The 20,601-nt window shown below is 37.9% G+C and overlaps 1 protein-coding gene across 2 annotated transcripts in view; it reads left to right on the forward strand.

Annotated features, from left to right (window-relative positions):
• Nucleotides 1–4,536: 4,536 nt before the first annotated feature.
• Nucleotides 4,537–20,601, forward strand: part of vwc2l (von Willebrand factor C domain containing 2 like) — a 33,283-nt gene continuing 17,218 nt past the window's right edge. Inside the window, exons 1-2 of one of the 2 annotated variants that reach the window (XM_015053223.1) lie at nt 4,537–5,755; nt 6,409–6,953. In XM_015053223.1, coding sequence (XP_014908709.1) covers nt 6,528–6,953 — 426 coding nt within the window. In that variant the 5' untranslated portion in view covers nt 4,537–5,755; nt 6,409–6,527. The remainder of the gene's footprint in view (nt 5,756–6,408; nt 6,954–20,601) is intronic. The other variant, XM_015053224.1, reaches the window with a different exon arrangement.

A 20,601-nucleotide genomic window follows, 5' to 3' on the forward strand; every position in this document is an offset into this window, starting at 1 on the left:
GTTTGAAATGCAAGTGAAACAGTGTATTTGGTGTGTTTCTTTTGATAGATATGCTTCATGTTATGTTCTCAGTGCATGTTTCACACAGAAAGATCGATAATGGTGAAGACCTTCAACAATAATTCCCTATGTAATTAATCATCAGCATACCTGTAGGTAAGACAAACACGGCAACTATTTTAAGGTTCATAAAATAACATTTGAATAAACTGATATGACATTTCTGAGAAAGGAAGTTATTTTAATATTTCAATAATCTTGGACCCTTTCCAGCTAGATGTTTGCTCAGGTATGACTAATATGAATGTAAACTAAATGAAGAGTTCTTCACTGCAAGTTTGATATTAACCAGCATGATATTTTATTTCAAATTTCTGGACTGCCCCTTTAAGAGCATGAAAATATTGCATGAGACGAAGGTGATGACTACCCCTTGTAGGTTGATGGAATAATTATGGTACGATACCATTCATGATGAGCACTACTTTTGTTGGCATTCAATAAAGATATTCCATTCATTCACCCTCATGAATCAGTCCTATACTAAAGCCTTAAAACTTGGAATATTGCATTTTATTCACATACCGCAGTGTCCCTTCAGGCCCTCTCTCCACTTCAGTGCTATTTGCATGTCTAAACCAGCAGAGTCATTAAAAGGCAACCAACCACAGCGGCAGAGTCTCCATGCTGAGTGCCTTCCTGAAGCTGCTGAAGCATCGTCAGCCTTGGGAGAAAGAGAATCAGAGAGCCTCTACAGGTCCCCTCTGGGAAGAGAAAAGAGCTCTTATTCTAACTCGGTGGAAAATGCCAGCACCCACAGGGGCACTGTTACACACAGCTGGGATAATAAGCATCACAGGGAGACCCACAATCCACCAGCAAACTGAAACCAGCACATGCATTTTCTCCCTAATCCACCATTGCCACAGAGCGATCTCATCCCCAAAAGCCAATGAATCTCCTCGTCCTTGCCATAGTAGGACTATTTTAGTGTCTGAATCAGTGCGGTGTGTAATATAGGATGTGGTTTATAGGACTACGGGGGTAAAGAGGATGAGTGAAACAATGAGGATGCACTCTCAGACTCAACCTGAAAGCCTCATAGCGTGCAATTCACACAGCACATAGTACCCAAGTAACTGGGGATCTCAAATCTAATTAGTTTTAAACATTCCTGAACCACTTAGGACACAACATAATTCAGCTGCAGCTTCTTATTCAAGTCTTATTTAATAATACTATTATTATGCATACTTTAGGTATGTGAGAGAGGTGGGGAAGCTGATATGTGAGCTAATATTTTCATGATAATACGGTGACTACACTGATTTACGACTCGAGCTCCGGAAGACACTTTTTGAGCTAATGCGTGGATCAAAGAAAGATGTGGATTTGTATTGTTATTCAGTTTAATCGTCTGGGGATTGCAGGAGCTCTATCCATGGATTACATTTTTAAAAGTCCAATTTTACTCCTATCATCAGTTTTGAGCCATTAAACATAAAACCCACTGAAATATTACATGTCAAATTCATTAAATTTTTAAGGATTACATTTCCAACTGAGACCTTAATCAAAAAAAGCCTCGACGTTCTCATGCACAACTCTTATTTCTTCGCAAAGGGGAAAATATAGATGCTAGGCGCAACAGCCTTGATTTATCTTAGGTTTTCTCCCCTGCTGCTAGTTCCTACTTGTGTGTTTTCCGCTCTCACACTTTCTCGCTCAGCTTCCTCCCTCCCATGTATTCAGCTTAATAAGTTAGCATGAATGGCCACATCCAAATATAATGCCTGGGACCTGCTGGCGGGCTTTAAATGCGGCCCTAATGGCTAAACCATTATACTGCTCGGTACATACTCAGAGTGTACTGAATGTGTTGCTTTGGGAGAACTGAGATGGTGGCAGGCAGGAGGTGGCAGTGGGGGGCTGGGGGGTGGCGGGGAGAGTAAAGAGCTGTCTTTCCATTAGCTGATTGAATTGGAACCTATTCTTGTTTGCTGGCACTCGTTTGCTTCACATTAAATAAGTCCAAGATGTAAACAACTCTGTTATGCCGCTCAAGAAAATCTCACAGGAAAGCCATGTCACACCAGCAAGACTTTCGCCTTCTCAGCCAGCAGTTACAACATAGGTTGTGTGCTGGTAGAAGTGGCTGCCTTAGTACATTTCTCGGTTCTGCTGATGCTTTGTATTAGCCACTCCATGTTTTGCGTGAGCCAGAGTGAAGGCCTAATGGACCATGGCGTGCTGAAGTGGCTGGCCGGCTGTCTCAGACAACACATCTCACATTAGGATCCAACATTTACCCAAGTGCAATGTCAGATTTAATAAATGATATATATATACACACACTTGTGGTGGCTCTATTGCAAAAGGGCGGTGAGAGGAAAGAAGATGACAGGCTTCCCAAGCCATAAGTGTTCCCTTTTTTTCTTTTTTTTCTTTAGAACCAGGTCAACACACAAGATGTCTCTGTACTGAGAATACAGGAGGGAAGAGGTATTGCTCTGCATAGTTAAGGACATGGTGTATTACACAACTGCATAGTATATTGTTGCATTCTGGATAATAGTGGATGCCTTTGACATTGTTAAAGAACAAAAAAATATATTATTTGGTGTTGCTTGCACTTTTTTTTACTTATGTTCAGACCCATATAGCTCTAGCATGACTCCAAATTCCAATCTCTATTCCAAAAAAAAAAAAAAAAAAAGTCTGAATTAGAAAAAGGCTATTGTCAGGGATATACTGTCTTCACACACATTTAGTGAAGGCAAATATAAATTGATTCTAAAAAAAAATATCAGAAGATAGAATCAAAAGAATCATATTAAACATTGCCTTCCCCTTTCCTGCTTTTGGAATAAGGGAAACGTTAATTGTGCCCCTCAAATGGTCCTTTTGCCTGTTATGCGCGTTTGCCTGTTAAACGGTTCTGCTGTCACAGTTCTTATCCACTTTGCCCTTGTTACCTTGAGTTTGACAAGTTCCCACCTGCCACAGGTTTTTTATTTTTTATTTTATTTATTTATTTATTTTTTTGTGATCGCAGCTTTGCCGTTATCTGCATTTCAAAGACCTGCCAACATTTTAGAGATAACTAACCTCGCACAATCCCTGTCAATGGATCCGCCCGCGCCGTCTCACACCCTGAGTGACTGAGTGCAGCGCCCAGAAGCTGTTACTTGATCTAATCATTGCAATCGTAGACAGTATATATTATGAATCATTTTCAAGCCTTTTGCTTCCCTATCATTAGGAAATATTATGGAGAGCTGCACTGACAGAAGTTGGCTATTTCAACACTCTTTAGAAAGAGTTTTATTTGGATGTTGCGTATTGCCAAGCCTGAAGCTAATGAGGCATGTACTTAAGTAATATTAACAGGGGGTAGACTGGGTTTCTGCAGCTCAGACTCAAATACAGATGAGAAGAAAGTTACTTAAACACAAGAAGTACTACATATTTAAGACATCCAACTGATTTCCCTCTGTCCAAACTAGAATTTAAGATTTCCTGTCATTTTCATTTGGTCTTTCTGATTATTATTTACTCTGTGACAATTGAATGTAACAATGTCTTCTCATTGATCTCCGTTCACATTTTGTCATGTTGCAAACACGCGGCTCAATGTATTTAATTGGAAAGAAAAGTAGTGAGCACAAATCAAGCTCGGATAATCGCAATCTGCATTTTGGACTGAACATATATGCACCATTACGGCCAGATGGATCTTTTAGGTTACATCTCTACCAGCTTTGCACATCAACAGATGTGATTCTTTGCCCAGTCTTCTTCGCAAAATAGATCAGGCTAATTTATTTTATTTTATGTTATTTTTATGTGGACATCAGTTTTTAAATCATGCTTTTCTTCTTGCTGGTCTTTCATAAAGGTCAGGTTCTTCGAATGGTCTAATAGTTGTTCTTAATAGATTTCCCCATCTTAGCTGCTGTTGATCTGAGCAAATGTTTCATTGGGCTTCTTGTCTTCTTCTCTGATTAATAGAAGTAAACTTCTTTAGACAATTTGGTCTACAGAATATTTTTTGTTTGTTTAGCAGTATGGAAATAAGAGCGTTAACCCATATGTTCCCTTCAGTATTCATTTTTGTCTTTTTTTGTAATTTTCTTTCTACTCTCTATACTCTTCTGTGTTTAAAATCCCAGTAAAACTGATACAGTATTAAAATTTGAGGTTGTAACGTGGCTAAAAGGTGAAAAAGTTCAAAAGGTGTGAAAACTTTAGTTGGGCACGGTATGAAGTCAGAATACTTTTTGCTGTGCAGGTTTCCCCTCCTGTGAGGAGTTTTGGGCCACATATTTGGAGTAGTTAAATATTCATGATTTCTCATAGGAATATTTAATTAACTGATGGTGCTCTGGGCTCTCTCTCTCTCTCTCTTTCTCTCTCTCTCTCTCTCTCTCTCTCTCAGTGATGTGTTTGGGCTGAACGCAGATAGGCAGTGGCCCCTATGGGTTAGCTCCTGTAAAACAAAGCCCACGTTGCCGCAGAATCTTACTGTATTTTTTCTTCTTTTGCTGTGGGGGCAGAGAAAGTCTGACTCCCCTCTGTGTGATGCACGGCAGAATACAAATAGGTCGCCGTGAAAATGTGCTGCAAATTATGGGTGACTCAGGGGAACGCTGCAGGTCATGTGTGAAGACAGGAGCAGAGATGCACACAAGTGCGTGTTCAAAGACATATGTGTAGTTAGTACCTCATTATGAGACAAGCATGCACCGAGGCGCACCAGTTCACAGAAGCAACAGTGAACTAACACGCATCCGCAAACTGTAGTTTATACCTGCTCAATCTACCGGTTGAAATCTGACTTTTATTATTATTATTATTATTATTATTATTATTATCTGACTTTTTTTTAGTCCTTGTGTTTTGCAAGGCGATCCCCCAGAAACGTAGTGGTAGTTTTTTTCTGTGGTTGTGAGATGTGAGTGTTGTGACTGTGGGTGACACAGGGGATGGACGGAGCGGAGCTGGGGGGCGCTCTGTTCTGCTCAGAGCAGGACGCAGGAGACGGTCGCTCTCCAAGGTTCTGAAAGTCAGGAGCGCTCCCTCCTCAGTCTCGTCTACTGGCGATTAATGCAAACCTCAACTGCAAAATCCTCCAATGACTGCCTTCATCCAGAAGTGCTTTGCTTCCCCCCCCCTTTTTGCATAATCTTTCGTCTAAGTCATAGTGGATTTTTGTTTTACAATGCAACCGTTGGATGTACGCTCGCATATATGCGCAACAAGACCGACAGCCGCTGACCAACCTGCACCATTTGGATATACTGACTATACTCTGGATTCTCAAGGAACGCTATACGGAGGATTTTAAGCAGTTTTCTCTTTCCCCCCCCTTTTTTTTTTTTTTTTTTTGTAGCTCTGTGCGTCTGTGCCGCATGCTGTTGGACGTGAACTGCGATATTGTCTCAGAAAGGTGAATCGGATGAGGGTAATGATGACACAGACCTACTTTTTCGTGAATGTCACCGTCTTTGCATTTGGAAAGAGCGAAGGAAAAAAAGGCTGATCACTACTTGCTTTTAAACCCATAACCCACGAGGAAGGAGGGGAACAATAGTGTTTCGGGGAGCCTTGTGAATCTAATGCGTGGATGAGAGTGAAGTTTCCAATGGGCAAGGCGACTATCTGAGATCTGTTCCAGCAATCCGTGCTCTGGATTTTCTTGGCTTCACACAAAGAGGATATCAAGATTATTATTATTATTTTTCTTTTAACCACGGTGAGTTTGCCTTGTCGTTTAACGTGCGCCACTGCTGTCCCTGAAATCCATCTGGCATTGTAAAACACGGAGCTCTAAATGCACAGGGGTAGTTTTACTGCTTCTTTATTAAAAAAAAATAAAATAAAAAAAATAAAGAGGGTGGTGGGTTTTTAAAATGTATGGCTGCATGCTCAGCAGTACTGATTTGGTTTACTATAAAAAGCTAACACGAGCAAATACATTTTAAATGTGACAAACGGAACTACCTGTTGTTTATGGTCCTTTATATAAAGTTCTCCATTTTTTTTTAACCTCAAATTGGTCGACCTTTTCATCTGGAAAATAAAACACTCCACCCACTTCAGTAATGGATATCACAAGCCCTTTCCTCTGTTGTTCTGTTGCTGCTCTTGGTCCTACATCTGCTGCTGCACTATAACAAACCTGTTGAACAGTATACGCTGCCAGACAACCGAAACGAAAACTGCTTTTCATCTTGTAAAATAATCTCTTTGATAAAACTTGTTGCAGGAAAAAAAAAAAAAAAAGTACATCGCAAGGTGAGACAGGGTTGTGAGAATGCGCAAAACAGTAGCAGTGAAATCACCACCCCATGCCATGATTATTATCTGTGTATTTATTTATTTAATTTCTTTGTTATTCCACTGCAGAACATCTCTTTCGGATACACGATGACAGCAGTGATAACGATGATGGCAATGATAAAGACCTGGTCGGATCCGGAGAGAATACCCGGAGCTTAGAGATGTCATCCACGCAGTCGTGTTGAATGTGGATGTTAACGCCGCGGGGAAGGATGGGCCCTCTCCTCTCGGCCGCCTCCGTCCTCCTCCTGTTTCCCCTCCTGGCCCTGAGCGTCGCGTCTCCGGCCACGGTTGGCAACCCCGAGGATTACGTCGCCGACGAGGCAGAGCGGACCGCCGCGGATAACATCGTCTTTGACGACTACAGGGGGAAGGGGTGCGTGGACGACAGCGGGTTCGTGTACAAGCTCGGGGAGCGTTTCTATCCGGGACACTCAAACTGCCCGTGCGTGTGCACGGAGGACGGGCCCGTGTGCGACCAGCCCGAGTGCCCGAAACTGCACCCGAAGTGCACGAAAGTAGAGCACAATGGATGCTGCCCCGAGTGCAAGGAGGTTAAAAACTTTTGCGAGTACCGAGGGAAAACGTATAAAATCCTGGAAGAATTCAAGGTAGGCCATTGTTGTTTGAGTTTGCGTGTCCTTGCACACACCCACAAGGCAAACTGTTGCAATTCCAAGCACAGAACCTGGATGCATTTTGTTTGCGTTGATTTAAATAACTTATGCAAAGCAGATACACGCATCTGGCATAACATTGTGGCCACCTGTCTCCAACTCTGACTCATTGAGGCATGAACTCTAATGACCCCTGGAAGGTTTATTATGATACATGACACCGAGATATTAACAGCAGATGTTTTAAGTCTGGTAAGCTGAGAGGCAGAGGCTTCATGGCTTGATCTTGTTTGACCAGGACATCCTTCAGTTGCTCCGTGGGATTAGAGTCTTGGGAATTCAGAGAACTTGTTGCCTTTGAGGCACATTATCCAGACCACCACATAAAACTGTTTCTATTGAAGGGTGCAGGCCTCCAACAAAGCTCTTTATGCAATAATGTAGGCTAGGGATTTTCAATCTTTCCCATCCAAAGAGGAATTTCCACCCATGATCCAGTTAAATCAAATTTGCTTAGAGCTGCCAAAGTTGCACAACTCTTTAGAAAAATAACTTGTCATTTTTTTAAATAAAAATCCACAATAGAACATTTTATTTCCATTTTTAGGTTTTAAAATAAAATAAGAATAAATAAATAAATAAAAAGAGGATGAAAACATTTTCTTCTATGGTATATTTTTGGAGACCTGGTGACAAGAAAAAAAAATGTAAACAAATTCCTTGCAGTATTAGTCTCATTCTGTTGTGGAAATTCTTTACAAATGTGTCATGAAAGCGCAAGGAAAAACCAAAACCGGCATTATAGCTACCACTATATTTAAAGATATTGTTTAGTTTTTGCCATTTCGTACACTCTTGCACCAACAAAGACTTTCCCCGCTTTGTCTAAGCTGAAATGTTCACCCACATAGATCTATCACCCTCATTATTCTCCACTGGACGTGACACAAGATGAATGATGACCAACAGTTGACCCAACACTTTCAATTAAATTTTAATAAAACGTTTAGGAAGAATAAATGGTTAGTGATGTTACAATTTCTCATTCTATATTATATTTACAAATTGCATATGCTAAGTATAATGGCTGATACTCAATAACCCCCAAAATTAAATTTCTTTTAATTCTGTATTTCACATTAAAAGTAAAGAGCGATTCTGTCTCCCAACACCCACAGACATAATTATAGCATTTAGAGGGCAGAGAGTCAAATTGCTTTCTGAACATGTGCTACAGTGTTTAAGATCTGATTTATACAGTATCATCTGATAGGTTTACTCACTGGTGGAGCTAAACTTAAATATAAATACCTCTAATGATGGTTGTGGTTATTCCGATTGAATCAGTTTTACTGGAAACAATAAAAATAGCTTTTCCTGGACCAGCATATCCATAATAAACTGATAAACTATTTCTAACACAAACAGATAACACTTGTCATTAATTTTATATCAGCTGGCGTGTTCTTAAGTTCCACATGCCAGTAAGGGAATATTCTTAGCGTGTATTCATTTTTAATGTTTTCGTCTTACAAGCTGTTCACAGAAGCCACACATGTGAATACGCAGACCTATTCAATAAATGACCCCAGAGAAGGTTAGCCATTTAAATGAGATGCATTTGTTTAGATGAGCCTTTATGTACTGTAACTGTATCATCAAACTTTATCTTTGGCCGAGGACACCACCCAGTGTGATTCCACCCCTACCAACCGCACACTGGACCATCGCTGCCACACCGACAGATCCTAAAACAGTATCTTCATGCGCTGTTTGTGTGGACACTGAGTCATCGCTCTTGCAGCAGGTCTCTGCCCATCACGCCATCGTCTCTGCAGTTGTTATGGAGCATGACAGCACGGTCTGATTAAAAATGACACCAGGGGTATGACAACTACAGTCTGTGTTTAAACTGTTGCTGCCCATGAGGAGACCTCCTAGTTTCAGCTCCCCGCAAGTGCATCCAGGCTGGGAGTGACTGAAATAAGATATGACACAACATGGCCCAAACAACAAGCTCCATAGCTAATCGCAGATTTTAGTCATGTCTGAGCAAACAAGTCAGTGCTCAGAGATAAGATTAGTGTATCTATTCCAGTTCACTCAGCCAAATACAGCAAGCAAACAATGGGAATAAAACTTCCGCTCCACCCCCAAATATTGTTGTAATCTGAATTTATATCATGTAATTAAGATGACTGATGACTGTTTTTCCTCAAAATTGTCTCGTTAAGTTTCCACACACTTTAACTTTAAGATCGCACGGTTATGACAAGTACAACATCATGTACATTTTTAAATGATCGCTTAAGTGGATGGATATGAATAGAAATCATTTCCACAGATAATTGAATGTGGTGTAAAGTTTTTATACTATAAGTCAGATTAGAAGAATGCTTTTCAACATTATGTTGTTGGCTGTCAACTCAAACAATATGTACCCTTTGTCTATGTCTCTAAAGAGCTCAGAGTAAAGTGGGGAAGCAGCTCTTATTATCCTCTGAATGAAACTAAAGCTAAGTGAGTGCTTGTAGCTTGGATATATTATTGAAGAGCATCTAACAGCTAGTGCTATTTGGGCAATGTGTTCTCTTGTTCACGTAAAACAGGGACACAAGTTCCAGCAAAGCGGATTTGTGAATATTTTATGAATGTTTTCAACTCTAAACAATGTTAAAAAAATAAAAAATACAAACAAAAAAGATATAGGGGAAAGAGATTTAAATTGTGTACATATACCCTTCTTTATTTTATCATTAATCTGGAATAATTATTCATTTTCTTACATGTGTGAATGAACACACATAGTTGATCTTTACTCATTGTCTGTGTGATATTTTAATGGTAAAAGTAGCTGCAAATAAATAGGAAGGTTTTCATCCATTTCCCACGTCTGCCTGAAGAATCATATTCTATTCCTCAACACAGACTGAAGTATGATGGTTAGCTACAAGAAATTGCTCTTTTTGATCTATTTTTTGTTGTATCTTTGCCTTTCCAAAACAATTTTCTTGCTGCCTTTTTTGGTGGTGGAACAAAGTACTTTCTTTTTTTTTTTTTTTAATGGAGCATGATGGGTTTTTTTTTTATTGGAAATATAACACTTTATCAATTTGTTTTCTGGTTGTAATTCATAATGGATTAGCTTTAATTTTGGTTGGTTGGGGGAGGGGGGGTCTCACGCCTGGGAGCATCACAAATCACACAGTTGCTGATTAGTGTCACATATAACATTTTGTCTGGCTTTAGCTGTTGTCACTCAACTACTGTTTAATGTTTACTAAGCAGTTAATAAAAGACAATGTTCGTGAAGCTCATATGAGAAGTACAGCTGAATATCATCAGCCAAAATAAGAAGCATCGCTAAACTGCTGAGTTATCTGGCTTACAGAGGAATACATTTTAAAAAAAACAAATAGGTCATATTACAGAGCCACGAGGAACTCCACAAGCTCTTCCTGCAGACACACCAAAACTCCTAACAGGCATGTAAGATGAAAACCACTTTCGATCAAACCCAGACTTCCCAACCACATCCCTCAATCTGTTTCTCATAATAGAATGATTCTGTGAAACAGACTTGTCCCAAAAGCTGAGGAAGGGTCTAATAAGACCAGAACTTTATATTTGCCAAAACCTGTCAAAATATCACTAGTATGTTTTTGTAGTGGAATGCATTTAGCACAAAAAACAAATCGTAAATGGTCATATAATTTTTACTCTATGAAGGCAGTAAGAAGGTAAGCAACATCCTCCTCAAAAAGCTTTGGCATAAAAAGAAATTTGGAAATATGCCTAAAATTTGAAGCATTTTCAGGATTGGTTCCATGTGTTAAATAGCTTGGGAACATGCTGGTCAAAAGGGAAACATTGAAACATATTATAAGCCAGCGGCCAACAGTATCAACGAATCTGAAAAAAGCTTGTTAGGGAAAACACCTGAAAAGCTTGAAGAAGGCTTAACTTTATCTACAACAGCAACCATGTCAGCATATCTCACAGGTGTAAAATTGTACCAGGAATAAGTAGTCAGTTCCTTACTAGAAGAACAAGATAGCTTTGGGGGGGGTGGAAAAATGGCATTCATTTCTCTAATCTTAGCAACAAAAAAATCAAATAAATTTGTTGCCGTATGATTCAGAGTAAACAGAAATGGATACAGAAACATGAGGCACAATAGCAGTGATTTCGCCAAACAACACTTTAGGATTTCTTTTGTTTTTTGATATGGATCTAGAAAATATTTCGATCTGGCCTTTTACCTTTTTCTGTAATATAGCGCTTGTTTTAATAGGTGCCACTTGATTTAGAATGGATGAGCATTTTCTGTTGAAGCACTGGATAATAGTGTTTACATCATTCCAATCGGAAAGCAGAGAATTGTCAAACATGACAAAGAACCTTTCAGAAGATTTCTCAGTTATTATGAAACCCTGGGTTTTTAATTTCAAGAGTATTTACTTAAAGTTAAGGTGAACAAAGAAACAATTATAATCTCTCAATTGTACATCCTACACAGATATATTGGTAATGTTAAGGCTTCATACAAAGGAGACGGTCCAGGCCATGACCTTTATTATATGGGTTGGCCCAGAAACATGTCAGAAAAAAAAATCAAAAGAATCAAAGATAGATTCAAATTTCAGCTACTGATGAGGCAACACCAGTATACATGTTGAAGTCCCCATGAATTTTAATACTCTCCAACTTAATCATACAAGACAACAAATCTGTAAATTTTTTAAAAGCACAGCAGCAGGGCCAGGAGAAGGATAAAATGAGATACAATAAAACGTGTTAGTAGAGCCAGCCTTAATCGCTTGCAAGTTGAATCAGACTTGTTTCTAGTTTCCAAGAGTAACCAGCAGCAAAAACCAGGGATGCCTCCAGTTTAATAAGGGAATAGCTGATGAGGAGGCTCACCTCATCTGTACCTGGATGCCACCCCTACACCCTTATACACTCTCTTTTACTTTTTTACTCTTAGGAACACTGCAGGCATATTTCACAAGTAATAAGAAGTATTCAGGTGGGGAAGACAAGAAGACTAATGGGTGATGGAAATGTTTCCTTATAACTCTAATCATCAAAACGTCACTCCACAGACGTTTTGATGTGGAGGAGAGAATGGTCATAAACATCAACAGCAGATATAGTTGAAGGTTAGGGCTGACATAATAGCATGGAATGCAAAAACAATTAATTACAATCGTCCCAATCGCAGTCAGGCAATGGTAACCAAAGTGTCCAAAGAAAAGAGATTGACTAACTGATAAACTTACTGTATTTCAACTTTGTGAGCTAATTGCAAAGCCTTTTACCCACACCCAAATTGGTCAACAATACAGTCAATGTTCTTGCCACACTAAGTCATAACGACCAAACAAGCAAATAAGGATGATTTTTTTTTTTTTTGTTCAAACCTGAATGAGTAAATAGTTATCACAAGTGCATGGATGCATTGCTAAGAAATACTTCTTGAATTAGCCAAGCTCACAAGAAGCACAAAAGAATCTGGATTATTTTGCAAAAATTGAAGCTTTCAGAGTCTGAACACAAAAACAAGGATTTGACTAAATCTTTGTTGTGCCTGAGAGTGGATATAAAATTAACATAAAAAAAAAACCCCAACAGAAAAACACATGCATCATAAAGAATAAGAAAGAGCAAAGAACAAGAATATCACCGGTAATCATGGAAAGTAGAATAGATAAACATAAGATATAAAGGATAAATAGGCCAAAATTGATCTCTGTTGATCAACTTTGCACTATATCTGTCGCACAAACCACATGCAGAACATTTCACAACATCTTTGACTTCATTTCAGTCAAAGATGAAATCAGGCCAAAGCTAGAAACCCTCTGGAAGATGCTGAAACATTTTCCATTAATGAAATTTTCTTTGCATTACATGGCACTGAAACAAACTGAAGCAGGCATGTGCGTGCACTCAAACTTCAGCTAAATAGGTCAGTAGAAAAGCATCATTATTCACAATGTTCCGACTTTTTATGAGGAGTCATGCATTTTTTTTAAAAGTAGGCCAGAGTTTATTCTCTACTTCATTAACTTGTTTTAGATATTTTTTCTTAGAAAGTATTCCTTTTCTTCTCCTAGACTATTGTTGTTTCCACAACACTATCATCGACAGTTTTACTAACAATTGATGCCCATGCCCTTCAACTGTTGACGTCTTTTTTGGCTTTAATTTGAACTCGCTTTGCTAAGCAACTACTAGGTATTTCCAAAACATTTAAAATATGTTTATCTGGTGTCATCATTCAAGCACAACAGTACAATATTGTTAGTTCCAACCAGTTCAATTGATACTTTGTATAATTTATATTTTATTACCTTTTACCTGTTGGAGCTGAAAAAAAAAGACATATATTTTGGGTAATATAGGTAGCTGATTGAGCTCTCATTAGCATGCTAGCTTTGGTAAAAGCTGTGTGGCATCAACCTCTATAAAATCAATGTGCCTAATCTGTACAGACTGGTGTGTTAGTGTGTCAAACCAAATCCAGCTCAGGCCTGCATTGAGATGCAAGGCTTCAGATTTTATAAGTACATAAGCCCCCCATTTTCATGTGAGATCAAGTTCATCAATAGAGCATTTCACCTCCATGTTAACCTTGACCAAGGGCCCACAGAATGAAAGAATCATTCGACACATTAGGGGTTAAAAACAGTTCAGTTGGCATGAGGAAAATAAAGAGCAATCATGTACAATTTTTATGGTATCATACCAAAAACTGCAGCATCTTTACCGACTTTAATAAGGCTGTGTGTCTTTAGTGAGAGAATGAAAGTCTTAGAACCCCACAGTGTTAAAGGAAAGAGCATTAGTATCTACTAAGGAGACTCCTGTTTAGGGAGTATGAAAGGTTATGCATTGTCGGTCTTATTAGCCTTCCTTTATTGTAACTAGGCTGTGTATTGCATACCATATTCAGTTTAACATATTCAGGGGTAACAAAAGAGTTTTTGAAAATCTTAAGTCAAATGTATGGTATTTGTTTTGTGTGCTGTTGGGATATTTTTATATTTATTTTACTTTTTTCACATTTTGTAAGATTGTCAAATGTGGTGTAAAGGCCAGTTTGGTTCTAACACAAATGGTGCTGTGGGTGAGTCTCTCCTTCGGTACTCTGAAAAGATTATAAACTACAGAATAAATCAGCAATTAGAATTCATTTGGGTCTTAGGGAATGCACGTTTAGTTTTGGTTTACTGGCTTCAGTTTTGATCAGTCTAAGTATTTTTGATTTTTTTAAAAATAGTGTACACTGAAATAGACTGTAATATTCCTCTCCGTCTCACTCACCTGAGAGAAATTTAAAACCAAATCTTGAATCACAACCATTTTTCCCCACACTGGTGCTGATTAATGGATGTTTCTTTACTTTGAGCATAGAGCAAAACAAAATTTAAGACGGTATTACACATACTTTTCATTATTACTTGATTCACAAGTATTCAGCTGCAAACATCAGATGTTTGCAGCTGAATACTTGGAATTTGTAATAGATTTATCAGTATGTATTATTCATAAATATTATCAAGTCTACCTCTTCAGGAAATCATTTATCGTTTATTTAACCAGTGGAGAGCTAAAGGTAACCTAATTGTTGAACAAATATCTCTATGGTTTTGTATGTAGTTTCCCTGATTAAATGTTCACTATACAAAAACAGCTTAGTTTCATGGTTGAGAATGTATAAAGTATAAAATAACTAAAAAGAAAAGGCAGGTTGCAGATCTTATGTTCTCATGTTCAACAGATTAGAGCATTCAATTTTTTTTTACACTGATTTTATTTTGTGTCCCTCTTTTGGCCTACACTTTCAAAATCCACTGTACTGGGGTTAAAGATAAATATGTAGTGTAGTTATATATAAAATAAGAAACTTTTAGAAGTGTATTTGTGTACAAAGATAAAATGCTTGCCACTTCTTTCTTAGATTATTTTTTTTAATATTGTTTATTTCCTTTTAACTCTTCTTCCAGTTTCTTTTTAAAGTCTGTTTGGCTGTGAACACAACAGTTTGACCTCAGTGTTATGATTTTTATTTTTATTTTATTGGGATGTCTTTTGAAGTTTTGCTTAAACTAGCGAAACTGGTAAAATTCAGCACAACCTGCATCGTCCTTCCTCCTTCATAAGATGTTTTACTTTTACCTGACTGAATTTGATCATTAGAAATGCAAGAACATACTAATCTTTTTGTGATGTCTTTTTTTCTTCATAGTTGTTCTAAGAATAACAAAGCTTTACTGCGCTTATGTAGGTCTTAAAATTCAACACATACAGTTGTCAGAATACATCAAAAACAGAAGCCACACACCCACGTACGGATGTGCACACTCATCACACATGCCAGTCGTTAGTAACTCTTGTTTATCAAAAACATTTGCGAGAGTACATTCTTAAAGGATGTAGCAATGATTGCTGAAATTGATTTTCCTCTCCAATTTGCCAGAGGCAACAATAGTGCCAATAAGTGCAAAACAATTTTGTCACAAAGAATGGTTTATTTATTTGAAATGTTGGCACCTGTAGTCAGAGTTCAGTGTTTTTGGGAGAAAATGTGTCATTCTACCTCTTTCCATGCGTCCGTAGACACTGTAAAATATATTTTTAAATACAATGAAAGCAAGCTGTTTGACTGTCAAACTGTCACTCCTATTAAATGCATGAGTAAGCTTCCTGTGACTTTGCTGTCCAGCTTAAAAGTTTGACCACTGCCATTAACATTTGCCCCCAGCTGAAAGTTATTAGACCTTTTATTGCCTCGCAGCCCTGTTCCCATTTTCTAAGTGTGGAATGGAAAGCATGACATCCAATTCGCTCTAATACCCAGCCAATAAAAGTGGGAACAACACAAGTGTTTTTTTTTTTGTTTTTTTTTCACCTCAACATCTGGCAGCACGTCTAAATTTGGTGCAACTGCTCCATTTTCCTTTGTGTGTCTGGGCTTAGGCATGACTGATCCTCTTCACGGTAGACCTCATACAATAGGACTTGCTGAAAGCATCAGACGCCAGAGACTACTGACAGGGATTTTCTCCAATGTTTTATAGGCGCACAAAGTAGTGCTGATGTCGAATTCCATCTTTCATGTTCCATTGTCTATGAAGCATCTGCAGGCTTCTACCTAAGCTGTTTGACACACCAATTTCACCAGATTAACCTACAAAGAAAATGTCACTGTTTTAAGGATGTTTGATGCATGATTTTTAAAGACCACTAATGATATGAAAGAAACTACGTTTTTCTTCAAAGGGAGTCGAGTCGGGGTTTTTTTTTTTGTTTTTATAAAACACGACTAAACCTGAGGATTACTGCAGACATATCAGGATAAATAAAATAAATAAATAAAAAAATAAAAAAACTCAATGTGTTGAGGCAGAGGAAACCATCTTCAAAATGTCCCTTTAAGTTTGAACTGACACTAGTAAAGTTGATCTTTTTATTAATATCAAGCTTTTAAAAATGTCCCTGGTGTCCTTAATTAGTCCAGCCAACTTATCCCATGCCATTCTCATTCTTGCTCTGACGAAACTCTTTGAGCATTTGAAATTATTTAATTCTCCTTGTAGCTGATGTAATTCAGCTAATTTTAACTTCCCTTGTCAACAATGATAAAACATGACAAGAGGAATTCGTTGAGCCAAACTGTTTCGCAAGATTTCCGTGCACATTAGCATATTGTTGAGATTCATCTCCCTTCTCGTTCGTTCGTTTGTTTGTTTGTTTGACCGACCTCCCACATGTCGAGCACAGCAGTTTTCTGCCTACACAAGAGTTTGATCAGAAACCATGAAAAATGTTTGTGCTTAGAGGTTTGAAATATCTCTTAAAATTGAAATAAACCAGACTGCACCAGAAAAAAAAAGTAGTCCTTACAATCTTAATACGTGCTATGCAAAATATAAAACAGTGTTTATGTTATATTACAGGTCTAACAGCATAGCAGCCATTAGGTATGTGTCTTTAGTTTTGGGATAATTGACAGTTTTTCCAGAAGCTTGGGTTTACTGTTGTTTTGATAATGTTATAATTCTAAGTCAGATCTGGCTTAGAAATGCTTGCGCAGATATTGGTATTATAAGTTGTACTTAAACACTCAAATATGCAGCGGAGATCTTTTTTTTATTCTTCTTTGCCCAATTCAGCTGGCAGCTTATGGTTTTTCTTACATTTCAATTATGCAAATAAAGGATGTTTTTTAAGGCCTTTTTTATATCCTGTCTTATAAGTGGCTGATTAAAAAAAAAATGCTGTGCATTCAATTCAATTCATACCAAAGGGAAGTTAAATGTTGTCGTATCTCATATGATCCAGTTATCTTTCAAGAGCCGTTGTGGATTGTGATTCTGTGGGCAGAAATGATCCCCAGTAGCAGTCAGTCTTGGAAAAAGTCTGAAGGCGCCTCACTGAAGACTGCTGCTGTGTAACAGTCACATGACTGTCATGACATGCTATCGGTCAATTCACGGGTAGCAGAGACCATATTATTTTACAGTGGCATGTCCAGGATGACACAATCAGTTAATGGCAAACAGTCATTTTATCTAATTTGCTTTCGCCACTCCTTTTTAAATCTCTCTGGCTGTGTGCTTAGAAAGCCTGGCAGAGAGACTCTGGCCATTATGATCGATGGAGGAGATGGTCGTAGTTCAGGAATGATTTGTGCTTCAGAGATGTTAATCAGCTTCTCCCAGTTGTAAAAACAATGTCTTGTCGCCAAAGTTGCGCATCGCAACGGGTTTTAAGGAAAGAATAAAAATGTAAGAGGAAAAATGTTTCTACTTGCACAGCATCTAAAGCCAGAGGGAATCATTGTCTAAAAGACCAATGCATCAACCAAGAAAAAAAAAAATCATGAGCCTAAGTCTACAAAAAGGACAAATTCAAACAAACATACCAGAGATACTTCAAGTTGCTCCCACCATGAGTAGCACGATTCTAGAAAAAAAACATTGGTTCAAATGCATAAAAGTAAAGGGTATTTTAGCATGCCAGCTGTACCTGAATGCAGCAAGCACAGCTGTTGGGAAAATCCTCTCTCATCTAAGAGGATTCCTCCTCTTCTCAGCTAATTGGATGCTGCAGGTTGCCAGGTGGACATCAGCTGATTTTTCTGAAGTACCAGAGATACAGTCACCTCGAGGTAGCGTAGTTCCAGGTCAGTTATTCATTTAAGTGCAGAGTAAGCAGTATAGTATGGATGTCGAAGGATGCGTACGGCCACATAAAGTTTTGGTTCAGCCCACCTTATGGCCCATGAAAATCCTAATGTTCCAAAACAGCAGAGTTAATTGAGATCTGGGAGTCCTCCCAGTTTTATTTTAATGTCATTTTTTTTAAAGTAGCACATAAACATTCAGAATGTGTTCAGGTATAAAACAACTTTGCATCTGTTCCGGATCCGCGCGTACTGAACAATCAGGGCTGTACCAGCTATTTTTGATTGACGGCCAATAACCAACTTGTCGTTAATCCATTGTAACGTTGTTAAAATAATGTCATTTCTCTACTTTGTCAATAAGTCACTGTCTTTCCTAGTGACATAAAAAAAAGGTTTTTTTAAGGTCACTAAGCGCAAACTTCATTCAGTGAGCAAACTTTCAGGCGGTCTTAGAAAATTACTTTTCTAACCCAAAACCTCACCTGGGCAAACAACGGAAAATAAGTCACACTCAAAGTGCAGATATCTTACACTCGCTTTGTATTAAGCATGCTTTCAGTCTTTACAATAGATTTTGCACTCTGAAGGACAAGCAGCATGTAATGCCAACCAAAGGAAGCAGAAGTGAAATGCAGTTCAGAGCAAAGGTGTCGTCACGGATTATACATAATAACTGAAATTTGATCAGACTTTTCAGCGATATGGAAAACTAATACAAAGGCGCCCTAGAGTGCACAAGTTATTGGCGTTTAAAAGAATAAATTGAAGGAAATCATCTGAGAAGCTAAAATAAGGAGGTGTATGGACTGGAAAATTAAACAGAGGAGGTGTGAGACAAGGAAGACCAAAGCAAAGAACAGTAATTTCAGAAGCAATATCATCTGTGACTGACAATGATAGTGTATTTTCATTACAGTATGAGAGAGAGGACAACCGCTTGCAGTCTTTAGCATTTATAATAATTTGTTTCAAAAAGCTGTTTTCTTACACCTGTCATTTTGATATCTGCTATACATGTATTTCAATATGTCTCTTGTCCTTGCTTATTTTACCTTTATGTTGTCTTTTACTGAGAGTAAAAATGTTTATACAGTTGCAGTAGTCTTAAAGATAATGTCAAAACTTCAAACAAGGGGAGCATATTTCAACAGTGACTAAACGGCTTAACTTCTCTTTGCTTTATGTGGCAGGAAATACAAACTCAATGTGCAGATTGAAATAATTTAATTTCAACCAAGATGTTTATTTCTGAGGGGAAATGAGACAGGCATACCTCAAAAGAAAAAATGAACAATGTAAAAGGATTATTTCAAGGGATTATTAACAAAGTGATGTATCTGTTCCAACTTACATTGTATTAAAAATGACGTGAAATAAATAGGAGCACTTTGTTGGCATTTCAGAAATCACACCCTTCTGGCATGTTGCTGACCAGCTTTTTGCTTTTTGTATTTTTGACAATTAATCTTGGGCGATGAGCTCCAGCTCTGGGGTTGGAAGGCCCCACGTGTTATCAACAAATTCTTTAGCTTCATCCACAGATTCTTTAATCGGAAAGTCAGGATTCTGGATCTGTCTCTTCAAAAATGTTAATATTGTTTTTAGTCAGAAAAAACACACTGGTGAAATGAAAAGTTTATCTTCCTCAATTCATTGACCAAAACGAACACAAAAGCCCAGCTCATGTTTTCCAAAGTAATCATCTTGATAATCCCGAAGACTTTTGGGGAAAAAAAAATATTCTGCAGACTGACTAATTTAAACACAGTATTTCAGAGAAAAGGAACATCATGCTTAAAGTAAAACATGATGTAAAACAGTAAAACAGTTAGTGTGATCATCTGGGGCTGCTTTGGTGCTTCAGGTCACACAACACTTATGAATACCGAAAAAAAAAACTAAATTAAAATAATATGATATACATTAAGTATAATAAATAAAATGAAAACTGTTTCCAGGTAATCTACAGTACTACAAGTCACACTACTTTGGAGCCACATAACAGCCAACGCCTTCTTATATCACCCAGTGGGCTTCTGGATGTCTTCTTTAGAAATGAGCAGAGCTTAAGAGTAGAAACTATGGTCACACTGTGGTTTGGGACATCAATTTTCGCCGTATGGTTGGACAACAACTACTGGTTTAGAAATGTCTATCTTTCACAGTTTATTTATTCTTCAAACAAAATATAGGGTTTTTTAAGTTCATATCAGTTAAAGGCCCGTGACTGACAGTTCTATAAAACAGAAAATCTCTTACCAGCCATGAAATTGGCTTGTAGTGACATAGGAGTACATTTCTGTTTAGGCTGGTTTCAACACACTGGAGACAGTATAGCATCTCTCTGTGACAGAGATGCTATCCGTTTAGTGGGAGACTTTTTTTTTTTTTTTTTTTTTTTCCATTTTAATTTTTTTTTTTTTTTTTTTTTTTTTTTTTTTTTCT

This window comes from Poecilia latipinna, unplaced genomic scaffold (assembly GCF_001443285.1).
Source record: "Poecilia latipinna isolate Pla-1442-1.1 unplaced genomic scaffold, P_latipinna-1.0 Scaffold1169, whole genome shotgun sequence".
Taxonomy (NCBI): Eukaryota; Metazoa; Chordata; class Actinopteri; order Cyprinodontiformes; family Poeciliidae; genus Poecilia; species Poecilia latipinna.